General features: G+C 37.9%; 1 protein-coding gene across 8 annotated transcripts in view; it reads left to right on the top strand.

The window, feature by feature from the left end:
* ABI1 (abl interactor 1) overlaps nt 1-27,841 on the top strand; it is a 134,498-nt gene that overhangs the window by 81,720 nt on the left and 24,937 nt on the right. For 5 of the 8 annotated variants that reach the window (XM_036257597.1, XM_036257599.1, XM_036257595.1 and 2 more), the window contains exons 3-4: nt 16,677-16,853; nt 27,449-27,463. In XM_036257597.1, the coding sequence (XP_036113490.1) occupies nt 16,677-16,853; nt 27,449-27,463 (192 nt within the window). The remainder of the gene's footprint in view (nt 1-16,676; nt 16,854-27,448; nt 27,464-27,841) is intronic. The other 3 variants (XM_036257600.1, XM_036257598.1, XM_036257596.1) reach the window with 1 other exon arrangement.

Below are 27,841 nucleotides of genomic sequence, written 5' to 3'. Positions count from 1 at the left end.
AGCAGGGCCGCACCCCATCTAGGGTAGGATCTTTCCTTAGCTTCTGGTGAATCCAGGTGTTTTTTTGGCTTGTGGTTACATAACAGCTTCTGCTTCGGCCTTTTCTTCTGTGTCTCTGTATCTGGGTGTCCCAACTTCTTTCTTTCTTTTTTTGTGTGAATCCTCACCTGAGGATATTTTTTTATGGATTTTTTTTTAGAGAGAGTGGAAAGAAGAGGGGAGAAATATCCATGTGAGAGAGACACATCAATTGGTTGCCTCCCACACACCCCCCAACTGGAGCCGGGGATCAAACCCACAATCCTTTGGTGTGTGGGTCGATGCTCTAACTACTGAGCACACTGATCAGGAATGGGTGTCCCAACTTCTTGAAGTGTTCCAAACATAGTATGTAAATTTGTCCCTCTTTGCTTTTCCATAATCTATTTGTCTTAGTTAGAATTAACTTTGTCTAGTCTCTGTTCTGCTTAAGACAAGGACCATCTGAAGTCTTCACTGATTAGCTCAGGGTAGAATTACTTGCTCTCTCTCGTGCTCTGCTATCCAACTTGTTCCTATTTTTTCAATGACTTGAGGTATGTGTCTCCCTTCCCTTCATCATTCTTTAAAGGTAAAGAGCATGTTTAATTTACCTCTGTATCCTCAAAACATAGTAACTGGCACTTAGGTGGTTTCTGAAGTATTTGTTGAATGAATAAGGCAGTGTGGTATGGTGTGCTTTGGAATCTTAAAAGACTTGGGTTTGAATCCTAGTTTTGCCACTATGTGGTGGTTCAGAATTTTAAATAGATTACTTAATGTCACTAACAATGTCTTTGTCTGCTTATTCCTGAAAAAGTCTTGAGTGTGGAGAATTTCTTTTAAAAAGGCTGAAGTGGATTAGAACTTGTAATTAGGTATTACCAGTGTTTGCATACTTCTCCAAACTTCTACTCTGCTGTGCAGTTCTTGTGAAATGACTAGACAAGAGTTATTCAATCAAGAAATAAGAGAATTGACTTCTAATACATTGAAAGAAAATCTCTGTGCCCATTACTTTTTAAAAAAAAATTATTTATTGATTTGAGACAGAGATTTGTTGTTCCACTTATTTATGCATTCACTGGTTGATTATTGTATGTGCCCTGACCAAGGATTGAACCCAAAACCTTGTGTGCCCATCACTTTTACTAAAAACCCACATCCACCTCTATCAGATGATACATTAATTCTTAAACTTTGCCTTCAGGATAAAGGCTAGATTGTTAGCATGGTATTGATGCAAGCATGATCTTGTCTCACCCTTGCCTCTCTAGTTTCATTTCATTCCCTTACCTGTTTCATATCATGTGCTTCAAACATCCTAATTCACTTATGGTTCTAGAAGTGTACCTTTGTAGTGACGAGTTCCCTTGCTTAGAATGTCTGTTACCCTTTTTTCTCTGTCTGGCTAACTGCTCATTTTTTAGGCTTTAGCTTTACTGTCCCTGCTCAGGGAAATCTTTTCCTTGGTCCCAGAAGTTCAGGTTTGATCTTTCCTACTACTTCTGTGCATGCTTCTACATGAGAGGTAACTTCTATTTGATCTTCCTGATCTACTATCTTCCCACTGGTCTTTACTCTGGACGGCTTACCCATATGGATTATGTCAATGGGCATCTGTGACTTCTGATTTCAGATTGAATGCAGCCAGTGTCGAACACAGGCAGGTCAAAAGCAGTGAGAAAGATAAGCTCAGAATATTTATTTCCTTGGTTTCTTCCCTGTGGCCTAGCTGTGTCCCATGACAAGTTGCTGCTTCCCTTCAAGGTGGCCTTCTTTATGTGATGTTTCCAATTTTCTGTAGTCTCTTATCATTTTGGGATTTAAGGGTACGTAGTTCCAGAACCTTTCATTGTGTTCCCATATCTCTCACCATCTATTTGGGTTTAGTTCCTTTTATATATAAATGCTCTTTGAATTATTCTAATTAGAAAATTTTATCGATTTCTGGCTAATATATTATTAGCCAGATAAATTTTATCGAAGTCTGGCTAATATATTATTTGATATTGACTTCTCTCTCTTCAATAGTTGCCTAATTTTGCCTTTTCCCTCACATAGGTAAATAGGAGGCTCAGTTGAAGTTCCAAAGCACCCTCCTTCCACTTTAGGTAGAACAAGGGTGCGTGCGCGTGTGTGTGTGTGTGTGTGTGTGTGTGTGTGTGTGTGTGTATTTATTTATTTATTGTTAATCTTCACCCGAGGATATTTTTCCATTGATTTTATAGATAGAGTGGCAGGGAGGGAGAGAGAGACACATTGATATGAGAGAGCGAGCCATCGATTGGTTGCCTCCTACACAATGCTGACTAGGGCTGGGAATTGAACTGCAACGAAGGTACATGCCCTTGACCAAAATCGAACCCACATCTCTGGTTCGTGGGCCGACACTAATGGCTGAGCCAAACCGGCCAGGGTGATACTTACATCTTTTTATTGCCATATTTGTTCTATGGATATATCACATTTTACTTATCCATTTGTCAGTTAATAGATGTTTAAATTATTTCCACTTTTTGGCTATTATGAATAATGATGCTATGAACATTTGTGTATAAGTTTCTGTGCGAACATGTATTTTCAGTTATATTGGTTATATACTTAGAACTGGGAATTGCTGGATCACATGGTAGCTCTGTGTTTAACAATTTTAAGGAACTGCCCAATGTTTTTCATAGTGGCTGCACCATTTTGTAGTTCCACCAGTAGTCTATGAGGGTTTCATTTTGTCCACATCCTGGAAAACACTATTTCTTTGTTTATCTATTTACTCATTTCTTTATTATAGCCATCTTGGTGAGTTCAAAGGCTATTTCACTCTGATATTGATTCTTTTCCTTACTTTTATAGTTTGGAGAACTTGTCACTTCCAGATTCTGAACCTCTCAAGGGTTATTTCTATTTTACTTTTAAAAATGTTATTCAAATACAGTTTATATTACTATATTAGTTTCCGGTGTACAGTGTAGTGATTTGACATTTATATCCCTTATAAAATCATCATAATGGTAGATTTAGTAAATTCTCTGTCACTATATAAAGTTACTAGAGTTTTCTTTTTTTTTTATCCTTACCCGAGGACATTTTTCCATTTTTTGTTCAGATAGAGTGGGAAGGAGAGAGAGGAAGAGAGAGAGAGAGAGAAACATCGACATGAAAGGGACACATCGAGTGGCTGCCACCCGCACGACCAACCAGGGCCAGGGACGAACTGCAACCAAGTTATGTGCCCTTAGTGGGAACCAAACCCAGTCTCTTTGGACCACAGGCCGACGCTCTAACTGCTGAGCCAAACTGGCCAGGGCTAGAGTTTTCTTAATTACATTCCCTGTGCTATACATTAACATGTGTTTTATAACTGGAAGTTTGTGCTACTTAAACCCCTTCACCTATTTTGACCACCTTCCTCTATATTTTTATTTTAGGATGAATTGCCTGGCAGTGTACAGGTGTTTTGGTTCTAGCCTCTATTCTGATTAGTTAATATCTCCAAATGTGGTAATTTCTTTAAGAGGAACTGTAGGACCAGAAATACTTCTATGATGAATGTGAAAGAAATGAGGCTCAGAAAGGGCTACTTTTGAGTGCAGTCTAAATCATATCAAAGTGTTGGACCTGACTTTTTTTTCTGATAATAATTGATTTGCACTCCTTATTACATTTTAATGTAGCTACGGTATGTTAAATGAACTAAGTAACAGTTCTTAATTTCTAAGATTGCTTATATGAATTGTATTATTGGCTATAATTGGTTTAGCATCATCTAGTAAACTCAGACTTAAACACTTGAATATAGATTGGGGAACAGAAAATAATTGAAGCTACTATTTCTGCATTCAAGACACTGTTAAAAATTCTTTCTACACATTAACTCATATAATCCTCCTAATAGTGTGAGGTTGATAGGATTTTTCTGTTTGTTTTAAAATCTCATCTATGGTAAGAAAAATTAGGGCATAGAGTGGTTAAGTAACTTGCCCAAGGTCATACAGCAAGTAAATGGTAGTCTTTTAAATCTCTGTAATCTGGTTCCTGAGCCTGTGGTTTTAGTCATTTGATTATAATGCCTGACATTTTTACAGAATTTTAAATATACTATCTATTTTATTTAAAAATTTTTTTAAATTGATATTTAGAGGGGACAGAGAGGGGAGAGGGAGAGGGAGGGAGGGAGGGAGGGAGAGAGACAGGGATAGGGACAGACATACAGAGACAGAAACAGACATTGATTGGCTGCAAGCCCCCATCCTGGAATCCAGGTGAATTGAACCAGCAACCTCCGTGCATGGGACTACACCCAACAAACTGAGTCACACCAGCCAGTGCTATACTATCGTTTAAAGAAGGGAGAGACACTCATGAAATGTTAAAACAAAAAGAATTCATAGTAAGGAACAGTAGGTTGGGAAATAAGTACAAATTCGTGACCTGAAATTTAGAAGATAAATTTGTGACTTAATGCTCTCTTAAAACTTCATATTTACCTTGGATTCTAGTTTGAATAAAATATGGTTATCATTAAAATTAAACATAACATTTTTGTTTGAGGTGGATGTATAGTTAGCTTGTGCAGTGTTCTGTAGTGTGTCTTATATTAAGCAAGAGGAGACAGAAAAGGGTCATTGGGTGGTACTAAAAAATTGCATATGGGCCAAAGTGTTAGTGACAGATCCAGTTTTTCCCAGGAATAAATAAATCAGAATAATTCTGATGCTAGCATTTTATATTATGTTTTCCACCAGAGTCTTATTTTGTAGCTCATCTTTTCTAAATAGAACTATTTTATAGTGTTTGTATAGATCATTCTGAATCAAGTTAACCTCACAGTTGATTGGGACCTTGTTTCAAGGCTTATTGAACAAAGCTTTAATTCCAAATTTTGGGCATAGGGCCATTTCCAGAGCTTGGTCCAAAGAAGCAGTAACAGACAAACATTGTCTCTTTCTTGGCTGAAGGCTTTCTCTGTTTGGCTTGTCTCAGGAGTTTTACACTTTTTCTACCCGTTTCATACTCCTCTCTTTTCTATTCAGGACAGAAGTGTTTTGATTTATATTCTGTAGTTCTTTCAGCAAACATTTATTGTACTTTTTAATGTATATCCTAGTTCTTTACTTGAAACCTATAATTCCCTCTCTGTATTGGCAGAGACAGTTGTGAGGCTGGTCAGCCTTCCAATACGATGTTATAGAAAATATGTGCAATATTAAGGAGTTTTGCTAAATCATACTTCTTTCTTGCCTGCCTTTCTATCTTTTACATACTTTTTTGCTGCCTGTCTTTCTGTCTTTTGATAATTAGAAAGGATATTTCTAGAGGATCTTTAAAAGAAGAATGTTTTCTTTCTCCCACCAAACTGGGAAGGGAAAGGAAGGAGAACATAATTAAAATAACATCTTTTTGTATAACAGTTCTAAATAATCGTATCTTAAAAGATAACTTGAAAATATTGTCTTTATGAAATTTAACTTTTTTTTTAACATTCAAAATTAAATTTTATTTATTTTTTATTGAAATTTAACTTTTTAACATTTGTTTTAGAAATATATTTTCATTTCTAAATAGAATTAGTTGGAATATTTTAATCATTCCTTTAGAACCTTTGCTCTCTACAAAATTTGTTTTGTCTATTCAGTTTCTAATCTTGTATCATAAAGGACTGTTTGTGAGCCCTGGCATGTCTGGCTCAGAGGTTAGAGCACCGGCCAGCGGATTTAAGGATCTCAGGTTGGATTTCCTGTCAAGAGCATGTATCTGGGTTGCAGGTTCGATTGCTGGCCCTGGTTGGGGTCATGCTGGAGGCAACCAATCAATGTGTCTCACATGGATATTTCTCTCTCTCTCTCTTCCCCCTCCCCTTCCTCCCTCTCTTACACTCTATCTAAAAAAAAAAAAAAAAAAAAATCAATGGACAAATCTTCTGGTGAGGATTAAAAAAAAGAAATTGTGATATTTAATTTTCCAATTTCTTTAGTCTTTCTTTAATAACGATTTTATTGACTTTTAGAGAGAGAGAGAGAGAGAAAACCATTGATTTATTGCTCCATCTATGTATGCATTCATTTGGTTGCTTCTTGTATGTGGCCTGACCTGGGGATCAAACCTTCAACCTTGGCATATCAAGGCACTGTAACCAGCTGAGTTATCCGGCCAGGGCTATCTTTAATAACTCTTACAGTACACTTCAGTTTATTTTTGTTCATATTATTTTAAGTTTTCTCTAATCTCTTAGCAGGTGTTGTATTTTGATGCCTCTTTGACTTTGCTTATGCTGTTCCTCTGCTTGAATTTTCCTCTGCACCCTTCCTTCTTTCTTATTTTTGGCATGCCAAATATGGCTGGCTAATCGAGGTTTCTTTTTGGAGTCTTTTGGTGTTGCTCCAGAAATATTAATCTTTTTTTTTCTGCTCTGTTTGTACTTTGTGTGCAATTAAAGACTCGAAAAAGTATCTTACACTTAATACATTCAAAAGAATAAATATAATGTATGTTAAAAAATTTGTAATAATAAAACAGACATCTGGGAATCTACCACCAGAGTTAACTAGAAAATGATCAGTTCTTTTTCTTCTACCTTTGTGTTTTAATTCATGCCCCTCAGGGAATGTTGATTTCATCCATCCATCCATCCATCCATCCATCCATCATCCATCCTCACCCGAGGACATTTTTTGCATTTATCTTCAGTTAGAGCGGGAGGGAGAGAGGGGGGAAGAAAGAGAGAGAAAGAAACATCAATGTGAGAGAGACACAGATTAGTTGCCATCCACACAACCCCAACCGGGGCGGGGACAAACTGCAACCTTAGTGGGAACTGAACTGGGGACTCTCTGGTCCGCTGGCCGACGCTCTTAACAGTTGAGTCAAACCTGCCAGGGCTCCTTCTCCTTTAAAAAGGTTTATTACATTGCCCTGGTTTGTGTGGCTCAGTGATTCAGAGCATTGACCCATGCACCAAAGGGTTGTAGGTTCAATTTCCAGTCAATATTATGTACCTGGGTTGCAGGTTTGATCCCTGTTCTGGGCATGCGCGGGAGGCAACCAATGGATGTGCTTCTCTCCGAGGTATGTTTCTCTCTCTCCCTCTCTTCCCTCTCTCTCCCTCCCCTTTCCCTGCTCTCTGTAACACCCCACCCTCCACTCTTTTAAAAAATTAATGGAGCCCTGGCCAGTTTGACTCAGTGGTTAGAGCGTCGGCCGTGGACCAGAGACACCCCGGTTCGGTTCCTGCTAAGGGCATGTACCTCGGTTGCAGTTTGTCCCTGGTTCCTGTTGGGGTTGTGTGGGTAGCAACCAGTCAATGTGCCTCTCTCACATCGATATTTTTCTCTCTCTCTCTGTCCCCCCCCAACCTCCCTTCTGCTCTATCTGAAGATAAGTGCAAAAATGTCCTCGGGTGAGGATTAAAAAACAAAAAATCAATGGAAAAAATTATCCTCGGGTCAGGATATAATAAAATAAAAAAGTTCATTACATATATATGATCCCTAAATTATTGTTTAATCTTATTTGTGTTTAATAAAAATAGATTCATGCCGTATGTAGTCTAGCACAACTTGCTTTTTTAAATTTTGCATTATGTAAGATTTATCTATATTTCATATATAGTTATTCATAGTTAATTTATTCTCATTAATTTATAATATTTTAATTATAAATATGTCACTTATTTGCATTTACATTTACTGAATCTGAAATTGTCTTTTTCCCCATATCTGAGGTATAGGGATCCATTTTCAGAGTGGCAAACTAGTCACTTTATTTGTGCATTCTTTCCTACTGTGCCATCACTGTAAGATATCGTGTTTGTTTCTGATTTCTCTTTTGTTGAATTGGTCCATTTATTTAACACTGTATAAGAATACTACTGTCTTATTTACTATGGGTTTATAATAAATGTTAATGGGCAAAACCTCCCCTACCCCCTTTCTAATTTCTTTTTATCTGTGTCTAGGTCATTCTTGTCCATTTGCCCTTTCATGTACATTTTGAAACTATGAAAAAAACCTGTTGAATTTTTTATCACGAGACATTGCAGATCCGTTTGGGAATATTTGGCATCAATAATATTACATTGGGCCCTGGCTAGTTTTGCTCAGCAGTTTAGAACATCGGGCCGCGGACCAAAGAGTCGCCGGTTCTATTCCAGTCAAGGGCACGTACCTCTGTTGTGGCTTGATCCCCCTGCCCTGGTTGGGGTCCTGCAGGAGGCACCTAATCCTTGTTTCTCTCTCCCCCTTCCTTCCTGTCTCTCTCTACTCCTCCCTCCCTCCCTGCATCCCACTTTATCTGAAAAATCAATGGAAAAATATCCTCGGGTGAGGATTAAAAAAAAAATAATAATAAAACATTGGATGGGGATAGGGCAATGAGAGAGATACATGGTCATAAGTAGATGGGGGTTGTGTTGTTGTACCTGGCTGTGAAGGCCACATACTTTTTTTTTTTCAGGTTAATCTTTTGAACTTCCATTTCATTGTTTTCATATTTCTTCCCTTATTTATAATCAGACTGGAATAAAATTTCTTACGATTTTTTCAGAGTGTTCTGATTGTATTTACTGATTATATTATGTTCCCTATTGTCATTCTTATTTCTCTCAACTCTTTATATTATTTGTACTTGTTATATTGAGTCTGTTAAGGGTTTTCTAATTGTATTATATTAGTTCTAGATTCTGCCTCTTACCAAATTCAAAGGCTTTGTTTCTTCTGTATTAGGCTACTGCAGTTATGTCTTTGTTACCAGCCCATATAGTACAATTTCATTTTTTGGGCTAAAAGTGCAATATAGCACATTAAAATGGAAACAATTATTTTTAAAATGTGAAGACTTCAAATTAAAAAAATTTCCGAACATCACATAATTTAAAAACTGGACAAAAAAGTTGTTAAACTGCCCTGGCTGGTATTAGAACATCGGTCATAGCACCGAAGGGTCACAGTTTCAATTCCCAGTCAAGGGCATGTACCTGGGTTGCAGGTTTGATCCCCAGCCCTGGTTGGGGAGTGTGCGGAAGGCAACCAATTGATGTGTCTCTCACATTGATGTTTCTCTTTCTTTGCCTCCTCTTCTCTTTCTTCCCCTTTTCCTCCCTTCCATTCTATCTAAAAATCAATGGGAAAAAAATATCCTCAGTTGAAGATAAAGAGAAAAAAGTTGTTAAATTATTTATTTTATTGTCATTTGGTGTTTGGACTCTAAACAGAAACACTGACCTGTATTAAACTTAGTTTTGGATTTTGTGAGCTTTGAATTGTGTATAAGGTCTTCAGGAATATTCTCATGCTTTAAAAGGTGATTTCCCCTAAATATATTCATTTTATCCATTACTCCCAGATTTATTTCATATATATTCTTTTTTTACTTTATCACTTCTCCTTTAGGTGCTGCTGAATCATTAAGCATGATCTTCATTTATCAGATTTTGCCTTTGGGTTTCTATCTTTTCTTTAGTTTGTACCTTGGAATTACTGAGTTTCAACTTCTAGAACCTTGGAATACTCATTAGATTGGCCCTGAGTAGCCCTTCAAAATGCTGTTATTGCTAGTGGCAAAACTGGAGATTTAAACATAATTCACATTTATCATATTTAAAACTTTATTTTTAAAAATAAAAATTGTATGTACTTAAAATGTATAACATCATAACTTGATATATATTACATAGTGAAAAAACTACAGTAAGCTAATTAACACATCTTACATAGTAAACTTTTTTTTGTTCATGAGACCACCTGAAATTACTCTATAAGCAAATTAGCTGCAGTCAATATGGTATTATTAACTGGTCATTATGCTGTACATTAGATCTCTAAACTTACTGTCCTACATAACTGCAACATTGTAGCTTTTGTCCAACATCTTTCCATTTCCTTCACCCCCTGACTCTGGCAACCACCTTCTACTGTGCTTCTCTGTGTGTTCGAACTTTTTTAGATTTCCCATTTCCCCCACCTTTCCACCCCTGGTAACCACCTTTTATTGTCCTTCTGAGTTTACTGCTGTTTTAGTTTCCACATATAAGTGAGGTCATGCAGTTTTTCTCTCTCTGTGCATCTGGCTTAATTCACTTATTATAATGTCCTCCAGGCTCAACATTTATTATGTTTCTGATACACAATGTGATATGTCCATGTTTTTGTATTAATAATCACTTTACCTTAATTGCTGGTTTGAGATTAGATCGTTGGAAATAAGATTCATACTTGGTTAATATTTTTAGTACTTGTGTATGAAGCAACAATACAGGTTCTAATAGTACCCTGTCCCCATTATATATAAGCAAAATGGAATCTTAGTAAATTTAAAAACTTGTATAAAATTTCACAACTAGCCCTGGCCGGTTTGACTCAGCAGTTAAGAGCATTGGCCATGGACTAGTCACAGGGTCAATTCCAGTAAAGGGTACATACCTCAGTTGTGGTTCGGTCCCTGGCCCTGGTTGAGGTCATGTGGGAGGCAACCAATCAGTGTGTCTCTCTTTCCCCCCCTCCCCTCTCATTGTATTTGAAGATAAATCGAAAAATATCCTCGGGTGAGGATTTAAAAAATTTTTTTTTCACAACTAGGTTTTCTGATTTTATGTTTGTGTGTGTTTTTTTTAACCAGTGGTTTTCAGCTGTGCTTCATAGGTCCAGGAGTTGCTATAGGTTGATCATCTAGGCCTTCTAGTTCCTCTCAACTAGAGTAACTTAAATTTTTAAAAAAATATATTTTATTATTTTTTTAGATAGAGAGGAAGGGAGAGGGGGAGAGAGAGATAGAAACATCAGTGAGAGAGAAACATTTATTGACTGTCTCCTGCATGCCTCATACTGGGGATTGGGCCCCACAACCTGGGCATGTGCCCTGACTGGGAATTGAACCAGCAACCTCTCAGTGCATGGGACGACACTCACTCCACTGAGCTGCACTGGCTGGGTAGTACCTCTTAAATTTTATCTCCAGTATATTACAATTGAAAACTAATTTTTGTTGTTGTTAATCCTCACCTGAAGATATTTTTCCATTGATTTTTACATAAGGAGGGAGGATGGGGGAGAGAAACATTTATGTGAGAGACACATGGATTGGTTGCCTCCCATACGACCCTGACCAGAGCCAAGGATCGAACCTGCAACCCAGCCAGGTACCGTGCCCTTGACTAGGAATTGAACCTGGGACTCTTCTGTCCTTGAGCCAAAGCTCTAACCACTGAGCAAAGGCTCTAACCACTAAGGCAAACTGGCCAGGGGAAAAACTAATTTTCTTTACAGTACACTGCTTCTTTTGCTATCTAAAGATGGAGAAAAAAGTGTGAAAGTAAGGGAATTCACGTGTGTGGAGGAATTATTTTCCTGAAAAAGCTAACTTTGTCTTGGTGAACATATGCGTGTTGTCGTTATACAAATGTTCTAATCCTGTTCCCCTCCTCCTGCGTACTTTATTCATTCACTCTGCCATATGGAGGGTTGTGCGTTGCCGGATGGATTGTGATTTGGATTTTCATGATTCCTAATTGGGAGACTGTAGGGGGAGTAGACTCAGAAAAAAAAATTTAAGTAACTTTTTTCCTTTTATTTTTTAAAATACGTTTTATTGATTTTAGAGAGAGAAAGGGAAAGAGGGAGAGAGAGGGAGGGAGGGAAAGGAAGAGGAAGAAACATCAATGGGAGAGAGAAACATCAGTCTGCCACCTACACATCCCTCTACTGTGATTAAGTTCACAGCCTGCAACCTAGGCATGTGTCTGACCAGGAATCAAACAGGTGTCCCCTCGGTGCATGGGATGATGATGTTCAACCAACTGAGCAACACTGCCTGGGGCCCTTTTTATTGAATTTATTGGGATGACACTGGTCAACAAAATTATACAGGATTCAGGTGCACAATTCTACAACACATCATCTGTACAATGTATATTGTGTTTACCACCCCAAGTCAAGTCTTCTTCCATTACCATTTATGCCTCTTTATACCGTCTACCCCCCATTCCATGGAATTACCACACTGATCTACATATCCATTACTTTTTTCTCTCTTTCTCTCTCTCTCTCTCTCTCTCTCTTTTTCTCTATCCCTCCACTCTCTCTACCCAGTCAAGTAATTTGAAATTGTGTTCGGAATAGTTCTGCAATGTGTGAGGGAGGTAGAAAAAAGGGTGTAAACAGATGATTTTAAGTAGAGTTGTGGATGCAATGATGTATGAGAAAAATATGGAACAAACTTGAGCCCTTTGAATTTGTTTTTCACATGAAGACTGGGAACCATGTGGAATGTTCTTTTAATAAGATTTAACTAAGTAAGACATCTTTACATTTTTTCATTTTGTTTTCTCAAGTTTACTGTTTTAAAAAAAATTAAATTTATTGGGGTGGCATTGGTTAATAAAATTATATGTTTCAGGTATACAATTCCATGATACTTCATTTGTATATTGCCTTGTGTGCCCACCACCCATAGTCAGATCTTCTTTTATCACTATATATATTTGACCCCCTTTACCCTTTACTATTCCCAACCTCCTTTCCCTCTGTTAACCACCATACTGTTTTTTTGTGTGTGTGTGTCCATGAGTTTTTGTTTGTCTTTCTTGTTTGTTCATTTGTTGCTTTCAGTATTATATCCCACCAATATGGGTGAAATTATATGGTTCTTAACTTTTTCTGTCTGACTTATTTTGCTTTCATGATATTCTCAAGGTCCATCAGTTTTGTCACAAATGACAGTATTTTATCTTTTCTTCTGGGTTAGTATTGATTTTTCTTCTGGGTTAGTATTCCATTGTATATATGTACCACATCTTTATCTAATCATCTGTTAAAGGACACTGGTTGCTTCCATGTCTTGGCAACTGTGAATAATGTTGCAGTGAACATAGGGGTGCATATATCTTTGCAAATTGTTTTTGTGAAGATCACCATAGTTATACCATGGAGAAGAGATTGGGAAGAGGCTAGATTGGATGCATATGGATCAGTTAGAATGCTATTGCAATAGCTAGGTTGAGCAGTGATAGTAAATTGACTGGGATTAAAGTGTTGAAAGCAGAAGAAAACAAATTTCTATTAGTATGTATATATTTTCTTTAAAAAAGAAAAGAGGTAAAACAATATGTTAGTTTCAGGTATACAACATAATGATTCAGTATTTGTATATATTATGAAGTGATCGCCACAGTAAGTCTAGTCAACATCTGTCCCATATATAATTATAAAATTTCTTTTTCTTGTGATGAGAACTCTTAAAGTTTACTCTTTTACCAACTTTCAAATATGCAATATAGACATTTTTTGGTGTGTGTGGGGGTTTTAATCCTTACCCAAGGATATTTTTCCATTGTTTTTTAGATAAAGTGGAATTGGAGGGGGTGAGTGAGAGAGAGAACCATCAATGTGAGAGAGAGAGAGAGCGATTAGCTGCCTCCCTCATGACCCTGACCAGGACCAGGGATTGAACCTGCAACCCAGGTATATTCCCTGACCAGAAATCGAACCCATGGCCCTTCTGCCCTCAGGCCAATACTTGAACCACTGAGCCAAACCGGTCAGGGGGAAGTTTGTATCCTTTGACCCCTTAACCCATTTTGACCACCCCCTTCCTTCTGGCAACCACCAACCTGTTCTTTCTGTGTATGAGTTGATTTTTGTTCATGTTGCTTTTTAGATTCCACATATAAATGACATCATACTGTATTTGTCTTTCTCTGTCTGACTTACTTCATTTAGCATAATGCCCTCAAGGTCCATCCATGGAGTTAGACATGGCTAGATTTCATTTTTTTTTTTTTAATCCTTACCAAGGATATTTTTCCATTTATCTTCAGAGGGGGGGGGGCATCGATGTGAGAGAAACACATTGATTGGTTGCCTCTCGCACAGACCAGGGACTGAACTGCAACCCAGGTATGTGCCCTTGACCTGAATCGAACCTGTGACTCTTTGGTCCGCAAGCCGATGCTCTAATCACTGAGCCAAATGGGCCAGGGTTGCTTTTTTTTTTTTTTTTCTTTCTTTCTTTTTTTTTAATGTTTTAATAGTATTTCTGTGTGTGTGTGTGTGTAATCACAGTTTCTTCATCCATTGATCCATTGATGGACAATTAGGTTGCTTTCGTGTCTTGGCTATTGTAAATAATGCTTCAGTGAACATGGGAGCACATATGTATTTTTTTGAATTAGTGTTTTCATTTTCTTCTGATAAATACCCAGAGGATGGGTACCTTACAGAGCCATAAAATATTGAGGTCTACCCTCCTAAGAGTGATCTAGTATACCCAGATATATTTGGTTTTCTATTCCCCTTGGAGACTGGGAGAGCTTGACCCAACCCCTATTCATCTTTCTCGTAAAAGAAGTTGAGTTGGGGGTATAGAACATAATGATACTTGAGTGGATAGGGAGTGTTTGGGAGGTAGCTGTTCTGCATCAGTAAACAAGATGCACTGGCTTTTTAAAAATGGTTTTATCCTCACCCGAGGACATTTTTGCATTTATCTTCAGATAGAGCAGGAGGGAGAGAGTGGGTGAGAGAGAGAGAAACATCGATGTGAGAGAGACACATCGACTGGTTGCCACCCACACAACCCCAACCGAGGCCAGGGACAAACTGCAATCGAGGTGCGTGCCCTTAGCGGGAACTGAACCCAGAACTCTCTGGTCTGCGGGTGGACACTCTAACCGCTGAGCCAAATCGGCCAGGGCAAGATGCACTGACTTTAATGTTGAGTGGTGCTGTAGCCTCATGTTGAGCAGCTAAATAAACCCCTGTTGTTTTTGGTCTACCCAAAGCCCTGTATTCTGCAGCAAGGTCATCATTACTGACATCATCCATTTCTGTGTGGGAACAGCTTTATTCAGTATCTATAGCCACGTTGCTTTCTGGTGGGCCCTGATAGTAAGTGGGGCTGCTGTCTTTGAATCTACTACTTTCTGGTCCTAAGCCTGAAACTACCTTCTCAATCCAGCCTCATTAATAGGCAATAAGGTGGAGAGACCATTTGTTGCTTGGTTGACCATACAGTTTGGTCAACATGTTGACTCACAATTCCCATGGTCTTCTCTCAATTCCTGTTAACTAGCCTCTCATTCCATTTTTAAAAAGCTTTGTCTCTGTCAGAGTCCATTCTCATTGCCAAAACTATCAAAACTTGTAAAGGGTTTGAGATTTCACTCTTCATGCAAGCGAACCAGTTAGCCTGCCACAGTATTATGGATACTATTAGAAAACACAGGGACTCTTGGGTTACACAAAGGATGTCATTATTCGTGGAAGTAGCATTAGTCAGAATGTCAGCATTTGTGCCAAATAACCAGCCCCGATTTTTGTAGGATTCTATAAAGAGAGCTGAGTGATGCTTGCCCTCTGAATTGGGTGTATTAAAATAAAAGAACTCCCAGCTTAGGGGACCAGATCTTGTATAATGAACAATAAGCCTTCCTTACCTTTACTTTGGGTATGTATGTATATGACATTATCTTTATTATACTGGACAGTAAATAAACCTGTATTTTGCTTTCCAAGGAGACACTCACTAGATCTTCTAAGGCTGTTTACTGTGTAAATATCCAGAGCAAAGGGAATCATGTGTCTTTCTTGCAATATGTGCAAGAGTACTAGACACTCAAGGAGAGTTGTCTCTGTGTACCTTGTTTTGGAGTTGGGAAAACATTTTTGATTACAGGTTTTTTCCCAGTCAATTTTTAAAAATTCTGGTGAAATAAGATCTTAAATGAGCATTAATATTAAACTTGTCTTTTTCTGATAATACCACCACCCCTTTTCTCAGTTCAGTTGACATTTTTACATTTTCTTACCTAGATTACCATAATTGCCTAATTGGTCTGTCAGTAGTCTTGTTCTGTTTGTCCTCAACACTTGTGCCAGAGGAATCTTTTAAAATGCAGGTGTGGTGATGTTGCTCAATTTAAATTTGTTATTGGTTTCCCATTACTATTAAGGCAAAGTGTAAATTGTTGAGCAGTTATGTAATTTCTCTTGTGCTAACTACTATCCAGTTTTTAAATGTTAACAAGTAAATTAAAAAAAAATTAAAGCCATAAAGGTCAGTGTTAGATAGGCTGTGACATCTGCTCTTATCTTTTCTCTTACACCGTTGTCTGCAACATGCAGTTCTTTCTGCCTTGAATAATTTCTATATTTGCCTCTTATATACTTCTATTCATCCTTAAAAACCTGCCTTCTCTATGAAGCCTTTAAGTGAACCTGTCTCAACCTAGTTTGGTATCTTGCTCTGAACACTTTAATTTCTAATAAACTGTATGTATCACTCACTATTGCACTTACCTCATTGTGTTCTAATTACTGATTTTTTTTTCTGGCCTGCATTCTCACTACATATTGTTTAAGCTACTCTGAGTGTAAATACTGCCCTGCTCCCCAACTCTTCACACAAACACCAAATCTTTAGGAAAGAAGATTGCTTTAGAATCAATTCCATTAAATTAGTTTATGCTTTTAATTACTTGTAAGCTATTCGCTGTTTTGAGCCTTGAGGATAACAATTTGCCTAATTTTGAAGGGAAAGATATAGTATTCACAGGAAAACAGACATGTGATACAGTTGTATGGTCCAATTTGTATATGATCCAAGATAAGCCATCATATATATTATTATGCCTGACAATATTTTCTTGCATTGTTTATATTAAAATACAGACGGTGGACATTCATAAAGAGAAAGTGGCTCGAAGAGAGATTGGTATTTTAACAACAAATAAGAATACATCAAGAACTCACAAAATAATAGCACCTGCAAATATGGAGCGCCCTGTAAGGTATATTCGGAAACCTATTGACTATACAGTTCTGGATGATGTGGGCCATGGTGTCAAGGTAAGTGTTTTTATATTACATTAACTTAAAATAACTTATTTGTCCTGTAAATATTTTGAATAGCAAAATGCTGATAAAGATAATTTTCTTCAAGAATAATAGATTTTCTTAGCTAGTAACTAGCATTACAATTTTCATAGAACTTTTATTTAATATTAGTTATGTTTTATACCAACCTTGGCAAAATTTTACTTGTGGAATAGGCTATATAATCAAGAAGCTATTAAAACTTGAAATGGCTATTCATCAATTGAGCCATTAGTATCCTAGACTAATATTATGCATTTGTGTTGTGAATACCATGTCTTGCTTTCACTACTCAAAGAATATTTAAAAGTAAAAATTTACATGCTTTTAAGATTTGCTTAGAAAATAATTTATAAATTCTTTAAACTTTTATTTCTAAATATCTGTATATAGTGGTACATCTACATGGATGTGCATGTAATTGTAGCAACCTAGGAGAAATAAAATTTATGTAATTTTGCTCTGTGAACCATTCCCTGCTGTCCTCCACCCCTCACCTTTTAGGAGATTATTTGTTACCCATGTTCATTTCTTAGCATGGGAGAATTAATTGCCCTTGAAGGATACCTGTAGCTTGTCAACTCTTTTGATATTTATGGGTCAATTTTCAAGCACCTAGAATGACATGAATTCTTTTATTTATTCGTTTGTTTATTTATTTACTTATTTTTGCTCTTCATTTATACATCTCGGTAATACATATTTGTAAGTAAAGTAAGAATATTATGTGAAACACTGTTTCATTTAAAGTGAAATAATAAACATATTCACACATGAGCACATGCTTAGGTATACATGTTGGGGTTTTTTTGTGTGTATTTTCCCTTGTGAACATTGTTGTCTTTTTTTGTTTGTTTCTAAACTACCGCCTCTTTATTCATTGATTTTTTTGCTTTATCAGCAGTCTTTATTAATTATTTTTAGTACATATATCCTTCTTTTTTCCCCCTTTGTTACCTTCCTCCTCAGTCCCATCCCTTCCTCCCCACCTTCACCACACTGTTATCTGTGTCCATTGGTTATGCATATGTGTGTATAAATTCCTTGGTTTATCTCTTCCCCCAACCCCTCCTTCCCTCTGAGGTTTGTCAGTCTGTTCCCTACATTCATGTCTCTGGATCAGTTTTCTTCATCAACTTATTTTGTTAATAATAGTCTACACATAAGTGAGATCATAGGATACTTGTCTTTTGCTAACTGGCTTATTTCACTTAACATAATACTTGCTACCCTTCACATTGTCTCAAAGGGACAAGATCTTTCTTATGGCTGCATAGTAGTCAATTGTATAAACGTACCAGAGCTTTTTTATCTACTCATCTACTAATATACTGTTTCCAGATCTTAGCTATTGTAAATAGTGCTGCTATGAACATAGGGGTGCATGTATTTTTTCTGATTGGTGTTTCAGGATTCTTAAGATATATTCCCAGAAGTGAGATCTCTGGCTCATAAAACAGTTTATTTTTAATTTTTTGAGGTAACTCCATACTGCTTTCCACAGTGGTTGCACCAAGCTACATTCCCACCAACAGTGTGCTAGGATTCCCTTTTCTCCACATTCTCACCAACTCTTGTTATTTGTCAATTTATTGATTATTTTCCATCACTAGGTTAGGGAAGTTTTCTGTTATTTCTATTTCTTCAATTCTTCTCCTTCTGGTACTCTATGATGTGCATGTTATTACATTTTGTGTTATCCCACAGTTCCCTTAAATTCTCTTCCTGCTTTTTAATTTTTTTTTTCCGTTTGCTGCTCTAATTGGGTGTTTTTTTCCTACTTTGTCTTCTATTTCACTTATTCAGTCTTCATCTTCTTCTAATCTACTATTAAGTCCTTCCAAAGTATTTTTTGTATCAGATATGTCATTCTTTATTTCCACTTGATTTTTATTCATATTTTCTATCTCTTTTTTTATGCTAGTGCAGTTCTCATTAAGTTGCTTGTAATTCTCATTAAGTGGCTTGAACACCCTTAAATCCATTGCTTTGAATTCTTTGTCTGACAAACTGCTTGCCTCCATTTCATGTAGTTCCTTTTCTGGTGATTCCTCCTTTACTTTCATTTGGGGGTTGTTTCTTTGCCTCATCATTTTAGTAGTCCGATAGTTTGGGGCCAGGTGAGGCACACTGGGATGCGTAGGCAGGTTGATGTGTATCAGTTAAGACTGCTGTGCCTCCCAGTCTTGGTGTGGTGGTCGTCTTGTGGGGCCCAGTGGAATAGTCTCCTTGATCTTCTGAGCTGGGTGTTATAGGAAGGACCCTTGTGTGGATTATATGAGCTCTCCTGTTGAATTTGGGTCTTGATTGCCATTTTCTGTTTGCGGGTGGTCTCAGCCTTCCGGGTTGTTAATGTGAGTCTCAACCCCTGCCCTATCGACCCTGTTATATTAGTGTTGACAGATCAAAACAAAGCAATACCAGACTAACCCAAGAAGACCACCCCCCCAAATCAGCATCAACAATAATAAAAGCAATTGCCTCAACAAAAAGATTAAAAGACACACAACCAAACAAAAAGCACTCTCTCTCTCTCTCTCTCTCTCTCTCTCACTCTCTCTCACTCTCACACACACACACACACACACAATACTATTAGGCGTGAGACTAAATGAATTAGAAGAGGGAGAAAAGGGGAAAAAAAGAAAGGAAGGAAGTCAAGGTAACCCTAGACCGAACCAAAAGGAACCTGGGGAAAAAAATGCATGAGCACATCAACAATGATAAAAGCACCAGCCTCTCCCTGGCCGGTTTGGCTCAGCGGTTGGAGCATTGGCCTAAGGACCAGAGAGTCCCAGGTTCGGTTCCCCTTAGAGGCACGTACCAAAAAAAAAAAAACAACCCACCAGCCTCAATTAAAAGATTAAAAGATAAGAAAACACACACACACACACACACACACACACACACACACACACTCTACTAGAAGGTGTGAGACTGAAATAACTGAAAGGAGAAAAATATATCTAATATATGTATATGAAAGTAAAGAAGTCAAGGCAAAAAACAGATGAAACTAAAAATCACCTGAAAAAAATATCAGCGTCAACAATGATAAAAGCACCAGTCTCAACAAAAAGATTAAAAGACAAACAGCCTGGCAGGTCATTGCTCAGTAGATTGAGCACCATTCCTTGTACTGAGAGGTCCCAGTTTGATTTCAGTCAGGGCACATGCCCAGGTCGCGGGCTTAACCCCTAGTAGGGGGCGTGCAGGAGGGGGCGTGCAGGAGGCAGCTGATTGATGTATCTCTCTCACATCGATGTTTCTCTCTCTCTCTCCCTTCCTGTCTCTAAAAAAAAATCAGTAAAAATATATTTTTAAAAAATTAAAAGATGAACACATACACACACACACAGAATACTAGAAGTTGTGAGATCTAAAGAGTTAGGAGAGGGAGAAAAAAAATAAATATGAAAGCAAAGAAGGTAGATACAAGAAATAGGGTAAGTATTAGAAAAATAAAAGGTAGAAAATGACTGAACTAATAGTAATTTTATAAAGTAATAATGCTAAATTGAATAAGATGTAGAATAAAAAAGTTAAAAATGGGGGAAAAAAGGAATTAAAAATTAAAATTACACACACACACACACACACACACACACCCCAAAACAACAAGAAACCTTGGATCTGCTATTTTTGGTGCTCACTGTATTATGCTATAATGTTGTTGGATCTGGCCCTTTGGGTGTGGTCCCTGTCTTCTTGGGCAGGTCTCTGGTGCAGGCCAATGTGAATGGCTATCTTGGCCTGGCCCTGGGCCTCCTAGCTGAAGCCCTTTGGGGTAGGATCTCAGGTAATCCAGTGGGTGGGGACTTCCTAGTCCAGACACTGAGTAGACTTTGGGGCTAGCCACTTGTATGTATTTGTTCTGGGCTGCTTTCTTTTCCTCCACAGCAGTCAGGACCACTCCGGAGGATTTAAACATACTTGTGTTGGGGGTGGTTCCTGTAGATTTTAGGAAGGGCAGGCAGTCTTTTCCTCTCCTTCCAGTGCCACAGCTCTCCCTGGATTGCTGGCACATCTCCCCCCCCCCCCCCCCCCTAAATATCTTCTGCTTTCCACTCTCTATGCTCATTGCTTGCAGTATTTCTAGTCAGCTTTTCTCAGGTTGTTTTTCAAGTTGAATGTTCTGCAGTTTAACCACAAGTCCAGGCCTGTATTTGGAGAAAGCAGATGAAACATCCTTAGACTGCAGCCATCTTGCCTTTCTCCTGACCTGAATTCTTTAGCCATCTCTGCTCAGGATAAACTATTCCTCTGAAATTTGACAGACAGCCGTTTTCCTAGAGGACCATTATTTGATTTTGTTCTTGGTCTTCAGAATATTTATAATCATTTTTAGGAGTCAGCTAGAATCTTGAAGCTTTTCGTAGCTGGCTGATATGACCTGTGCTATTGTTGCATTCTGAATTATCTGGTATTCCTGGTCAAGAGGGGAGTATAATTGATAACATTGACTTTTTTTTAAAAAATATTTTTTGTTTGTTTATTTTTAGAGAGAGTAAGGGAGAGAGAGATAGAAACATCAGTGTGAGAAAGAAACATCAACCAACTGCCTCCTGCTTGCCCCATACTGGGGACCTGCAACCCAGTCATGTGCCCTGACTAGGAATTGAACTGGGATCTCTTAGTCCGTGGGACATTGCTCAGTCTACTGAGCCATATTGGCCGGGCTGACATTTACCTTTATTCTACCCTTCCCTGAGACTATTAGACTCTCCCCTTCGCTGTCATGCTTGGAAATTATATGTCAAGTTGGGACACTTTGCAGATGTAGAGGAGGCTGCTTGTTTGTTTCTTATTTTACCCAAAGATGTGGCTAGGGTTGTGTAAGAGCTTGAATTCAATTTTAATTTAAGTTTTTCATTATTTTAAACTAGATTGATCTGTAGGATTTGGATTTTGAGAATCTGGAGCAACTTATTTTGTATTATTAATGTGTCTTTGGATTAAAAATCATATATACTTTATACATGTATATGTGTGCATAAACACACACTCACTCATTCACTCACTCTTCTTACTCTTTTGCCTAATCTTGATTTTTCTTTCTACCAAAGCAATATATACTCATGAAAAATATTCTGTTACCAGCTTAGAAGTGAATATACTCTAGTGTCCCTTCACTAATAATTGTTTAATACATAGTACTTAGCAGAGGATAAGATGAAACCACATTTTACAAGGGAATTTTGGATGATATTCAACTATTTCATCATATATGTATAAATGTGAAGTATAAATACAGCATGATATATACTGAAAGTATACAGATGTGAGTTTGGGCAGTCTACTTTTTTGTAATATATGGATATTTAGATTCAAATTTTTTTTTTAAACTTAAAATAATTGTGGTGAAATATAATCACATAAAATTTACCACTTAAGCATTTTAAGTGCACAGTTCTAGAGCATTAAGCATATTCATATTGTTATGCAGGATATTTTAAAATGTGTTTTTTGTTTTTGTTTTTTCTTTTTCAATTACAGTTGACATATTAGTTTCAGGTGTACACTCTAATGACTAAACATTATATAACTTACTAAGTGATCATCCCAATAAATCTCATACCTGTCTGACACTATGTATAGTTATTAGAATATTATTGGCTATATTCTCTATGTTGTATTTTTTATTCCCATGACAATTCTGTAACTACCCGTTTGTAGGTCTTAATTCCTTCACGTTTTTCACCCATTCCCCCAACACACCTCCTGTCCAGCAACTGTCAAAATGTTCTCTGTATCTATAAGTCTGATTCTGTTCTGTTTGTTTGTTTATTTTGTATTTTAGATTCAATTGTTGATAGATAATGTATTTATTGCCATTTTATTGTTCATATTTTTATTCTTTTTTCCCTTTTCTTAAAGAAGACCCTCTAACATTTTAGGCAATACTGGTTTGGTGGTGATGAACCCCTCCTTTAGCTTAGCCTTGTCTGTGAAACTCTTTATCTGTTCTTCCATTCTATATGATAGCTTTGCTGGGTAGTGTAATCTTAGTGGTAGGTCTTTGCTTTTCATCACTTCGAATATTCTTGCCAATTATTTCTGGCCTGCAAAGTTTTAGTTGAGAATTCAGCTGACAGTCTTATGGGAGTTTCGTTGTAGGTAACTAACTGCTTTTCTCTTGCTGCTTTTTTGTTGTTAATTCTCACCTGAGGATATGTTTTCCTTTTTTTTTTTTTTTAAACAGTGGGAGAGAGGGAAGGAGAAAGAGAGACACATTGATTGGTTGCCTCCTGCTTGTGCCCCAATTGGGTTCAGGGATCAGTCTTGCAACCCAGGTATGTGCCCTTGACTGGGAATTGAACCCCCTACCCTTCAGTGTGAGGGCCAACACTCTTAACTATTGAGCCACACTGGACAAGGCTCTTGTTACTTTTAAGATTCTCTCTTTGTCTTTAACCTTTTGCATTTTAATTATGATGTGTCTTGGTTTGGGCCTCTTTGGGTTCATCTTATTTGGGACTCTCTGCTTTCTGGAATTGTGTGTCTATTTCCTTCACCACATCAGGGAAATTTTCTGTCACTATTTTTTCAAATAGATTTTTACTTTTTTTTTTTGTGCTCACCTGAGGATATTTTTACATTGATCTTCAGATAGAGTGGGAGGGAGGGGGAGATAGATAGATAGAGAGAGAGAGAGAGAGAGAGAGAGAGAGAGAGAGAGATGTGAGAGAGACACATCGATTGGTTGCCTCCCGCATGACCCCAACCTGGGCCAGGGATGAACCTCAACCGAGGTATCTGCCCTTGGCTGGAATCGAACCCCGGGACTCCCTGGTCTGCAGGCCGATGCTCTAACCGCAGAGCCAAACTGGCCAGGGCTTCAAGTAGATTTTTAATTTCTTGCTCTTTTCTCCTTTTGGCACCCCCATGATGTGACTGTTGCTACACTAGAAGCTGTCCCAGAGGCTCCTCACAGTATTCTCATATTTTTGTATTCTTTTTCTTTTTGCTTTTCTGATCGAGTGTTTTTTGTTTTTTTACATTCCAAATGTCTATTTTGATACTTGGCTTCATGTACTATACTGTTGATTCCTGTAAATTATTCTTCATTTCAGTTAGTGTATCCTTTATTTCTGAATTGTTCTTTTCTGTGGTTTCCATGTACTTTTTTATGCTGATAATGTTTTCTATATGGTCATCTACTCTTCCCCTAAGTTCATTGAGGGTAACTTATAACCAATGTCTTGAACTCTGCATCTAGTAGATATCTTGTCTCCATTTTATTTCTTTTTTTGGAATTTTGTTCCGTTTTTTATTTGATACGTTTCTTGTTTTCTAATTGTGTAATCCTCCTTGTGTTTGCTTCTATGTATTAGGTAGAACTGCTACATCTCCCTGTCTTGGAAGAGTGGCCTAATGTAGCAGATGTTCTGTAGGGCCCAGTGGCTCAGTCTCCTTATTCACCTGAGCTGGGCAGTCCAGGTGTGCCCTGTATTTGCTGTGTCTACCCTCCCATTGTAGTTAAGGCTTGACTACTGTTGGTATGTCAAGGGGGAGGGGTTTATTCTCAGGCCGATCAGCTGCAAGGACTGTCTATGATCACTGTGGAATGTCAGCTGTGCGGGGGCCCACCCCGTGGAGCAGGACTTACTTCATCAGGGCTCTGGTGCCTGCTGAGTCTACCCCTTGAGCGTATTGCTTGTGGAGTTGGTTGGGTGGTGCTTCAACACAGTCTGAAGCTGAGCACTGGGTGTGCTGGTTCTGGGGACTACTGGGAGGTTCAGGCCAAGGTCAGTCACCACCTGAGTTGTGCCCAGAGCCACCCAAAATAAGCTACATAGCAAGCTGCAGATGGCTGCTACTTGTGCTGGGTTTAGAGGAGAGATGCCCAGGAGAGGCCAAGCTGTGAACCAGGGCCAGCTGCCACTATTCCTGGGCCTGGGGCTACTTAGAATTTCAGTACATGAAGAAGCTAGATGCTGCTTGTTTGAAGGAGTATAGGAAACTCTGACACAGGAGCCATGACAGGCCATTTGTAAATAAAAGCCACTGTAAATAGCCTGGGTGGGCCTGCAAGTTGGGTGGCACCGGGACTCAGGGCAGGGTCAACATCGTTAGCCAGGTTAATGGAATCTCAGATATGGTGTCTGCCTGTTGGCTCTGTTGTGGGCGGGGAGGGCTTATCAGTGACCTCTTCCAGTACTTCTTTCTGGGAGAAAGCTGTCCCTCCAGCTCTCTCCCTGATGTCATACAGTTCAGTTCCTCTCTGTTTGTGCCTGGTGTCTTTCAAGCTGCTTCCCTAGTGCTGGAACTCGGAGGGAGTGAGTCCGAGTACGTCTGCGCAAAGGCCCTTTAAGAGAAATGCCTGGGTCTCAAGCAGCCTTCCCTCATTCAGCCATAGTCCTTGTTGTTTTCTTTCTTTTTTCTTTTCAGAGAGAGAGGAAGGGAGATAGAGAGAGAAAGAAAAACATCTGTGTGAGAACAGAACATCAATCGGCTGCCTCCTGGCACCCCCCCTGCCGGTGATTGAACCCACAGCCAGTGCTTGTGCCTTAACTGGGAATTGAACCAGCAACTTTTCGGTGCGTGGGATAACTTCCACCTAACTGAGCCACACTGGCAGGGCTTCTCCCAATTTTTAAAAAATCCTTACCTAAGGATATTTTTCCATTTATCTGGGGTGGGAGGGAGGGAGGGAGGGAGAGAGAGAAAGAGAAACATTGACATGAGAGAGACACATCAGTTGGCTGCCTGCGCACCACCTGACATGGGCTGGGGACTAACCACAAACCACAACCGAGGTATGTGCCCTTGACCTGAATCAAGCCCACAACTCATTGGTCTGTGGGCCATTACTCTAACCACTGAGCAAAACTGGCAAGGGCTTAAAATCTGTTTTTGACTGGGGTAGGAGGATGGGTGGTCTGTCAGAATAGTGTCTCTCAGAAGCTTTTATGTGGCATATTTGTTTATATTTTGTGAGTGTGTTAGATTAGTGCAAAAACAATTATTTTTTCAATAACGGTCTCAATGCTGCTTTAGTTCTCTAGTTTTCTGATTTTTTAAAAAAGATCACTGCTTGTTTGGTTCGTGGGCCGATGCTCTTAACTGCTGAGCCAAACCGGCCAGTACAATCACTACTTATTTAATTAAATCTTTCTAATATAGCTTTTCTCCAAGGATGATAATTTTATAGAGGTTTAATTTCTAAATCCAGATGTGAAATGTAGTGGCTAGGTAGAATTCCAGACATTATTTCCAGATAAAAGTGAATAATATTCTAAACAAACATTTAAAGGACACCAAAATTCTGGCAGTTTCTAGAAATGTTATAACTAAGACAAAGTACATTCCTTCTTTGGATGATGTCCTTAATGTTGTTTTTATGATCATCTAAAAAATGATAGATATGTATTTAGAACAGCACCTATTACAGAAATAACTTGAAACCCTAAAACGTGATAAAAAGTTAGATTCTACAACCTGGCAATATTTTTTCTTAAGTGGCCTAGTACTAGTAGTACTAGGACTGTACACATTATTTTATATTATTTACATATGTACATATTATTTCACATATGAACTAATCATGTTTCATAGACATAGCCTTTAGGATCAGAGCAGCTTTTCTTCAATTTTGAATTCGGGCTAAACTGGTGCAGAAGAAAACTTAGAACTAAATCTGTAACTTCCTACGAGTGTTGATCTGCTCAGATTTAGATTCATAAGTTACAAGCAAGAGGGTTTCCAGCCTCTGTTTATTCTGTATTTAAAATCTGGCTAAGCTATTACTCTGCATAGTGATTTTGTTTTTAGACAGTAAGGTGTTAGATCATTTTTCTGAATTTGAAGTAACCTGTTATTTTGAATTTTAATATTTGCAGTTTACCATTTTAAAAATACTGTACTGCCTGGCAGGTGTGGCTCAGTGGATTGAACGTTGTCCCATGGACTGAGAAGTCCCAGTTCTATTCCCTGTCAGGGCACATGCCCAGGTTGTGGGTTTTGATCCCCAGTGGGGGGCGTTCAGGAGGCAGCCAATCCATGTTTCTCTCTCACCCTGATGTTTCTTTCTCTCTCTCCCCCTTCCTCTCTCTCTAAAAAATCAATAGAAAAATATATAAAATAAATTAAAATAAAATAAAATAGTAAAAAAAATACTGTACTGCTTTTCAAATAATGGATACTCATATTCAGGCATTTATTATCCAGTCATGTCTTAGGTCTTGTACACAGATGCATTAAAGTAGCCTTCCATATCATGTGTTACAGTATTTGTTTTCAAATCAAAGTTTATCATCTGTGATTCAGTTGAATTAGTTCCAAAGGATAAAATACAGAACTAAGTAATTATTGGGCCTGCATGAGATTGGCATAAGTAAGTGGTGGTTTCCTTATTAATATATTTTTCTTTTCAAAAATATGTGGTACACTTGGATATTTCCCAGCTGCTTATAGATATATTTTTCTTTACAAAATATTTGAAATAATGGCTGGGTAAAAGCTTTTTAACATGAATTGAATGACTGTAAATGTAAACCTGTCCTAATAGATATAACTTATTTAGAATTAATTTCTACTTTTTTCCCCCTTTTTTTGCCAACGTAAAGTGGCTAAAAGCCAAGGTAAGAGATATTATTTATCATTTGATCCACAGTTTTACCTCTATATTGATAGTGGCTGCAGAGCCACTAAAACTTGAAAACTCTTTCTACTTCTGTCTGCTTTTCCCCATAGGATTTATGTAGATTAAATATACTCAAACTCAGTACAAACTAGCTACATTTAGCTTGGATGTGTTAATATATCAAAGATATATTGACATCTGCATTTATATAGGAACATTAATTTTGCTAACATTTATTGCTTTGCTTATTTTTTTATAGTTGCCTTGCTTTTATTGACTTATAATTAGGAGGTTTCCCAGACATCATATATGACTTTGTTACTTAGTTGTTAGGGTAAAGATGAATTTTCAGATGAATATTTTAGCAAATCGATAC

This window comes from Molossus molossus, unplaced genomic scaffold, assembly GCF_014108415.1.
Source record: "Molossus molossus isolate mMolMol1 unplaced genomic scaffold, mMolMol1.p scaffold_m16_p_1, whole genome shotgun sequence".
Classification (NCBI taxonomy): domain Eukaryota; kingdom Metazoa; phylum Chordata; class Mammalia; order Chiroptera; family Molossidae; genus Molossus; species Molossus molossus.
The sequence above is the reverse complement of the archived record's forward strand: the minus strand, read 5'-3'. Positions and strand labels throughout refer to the sequence as shown.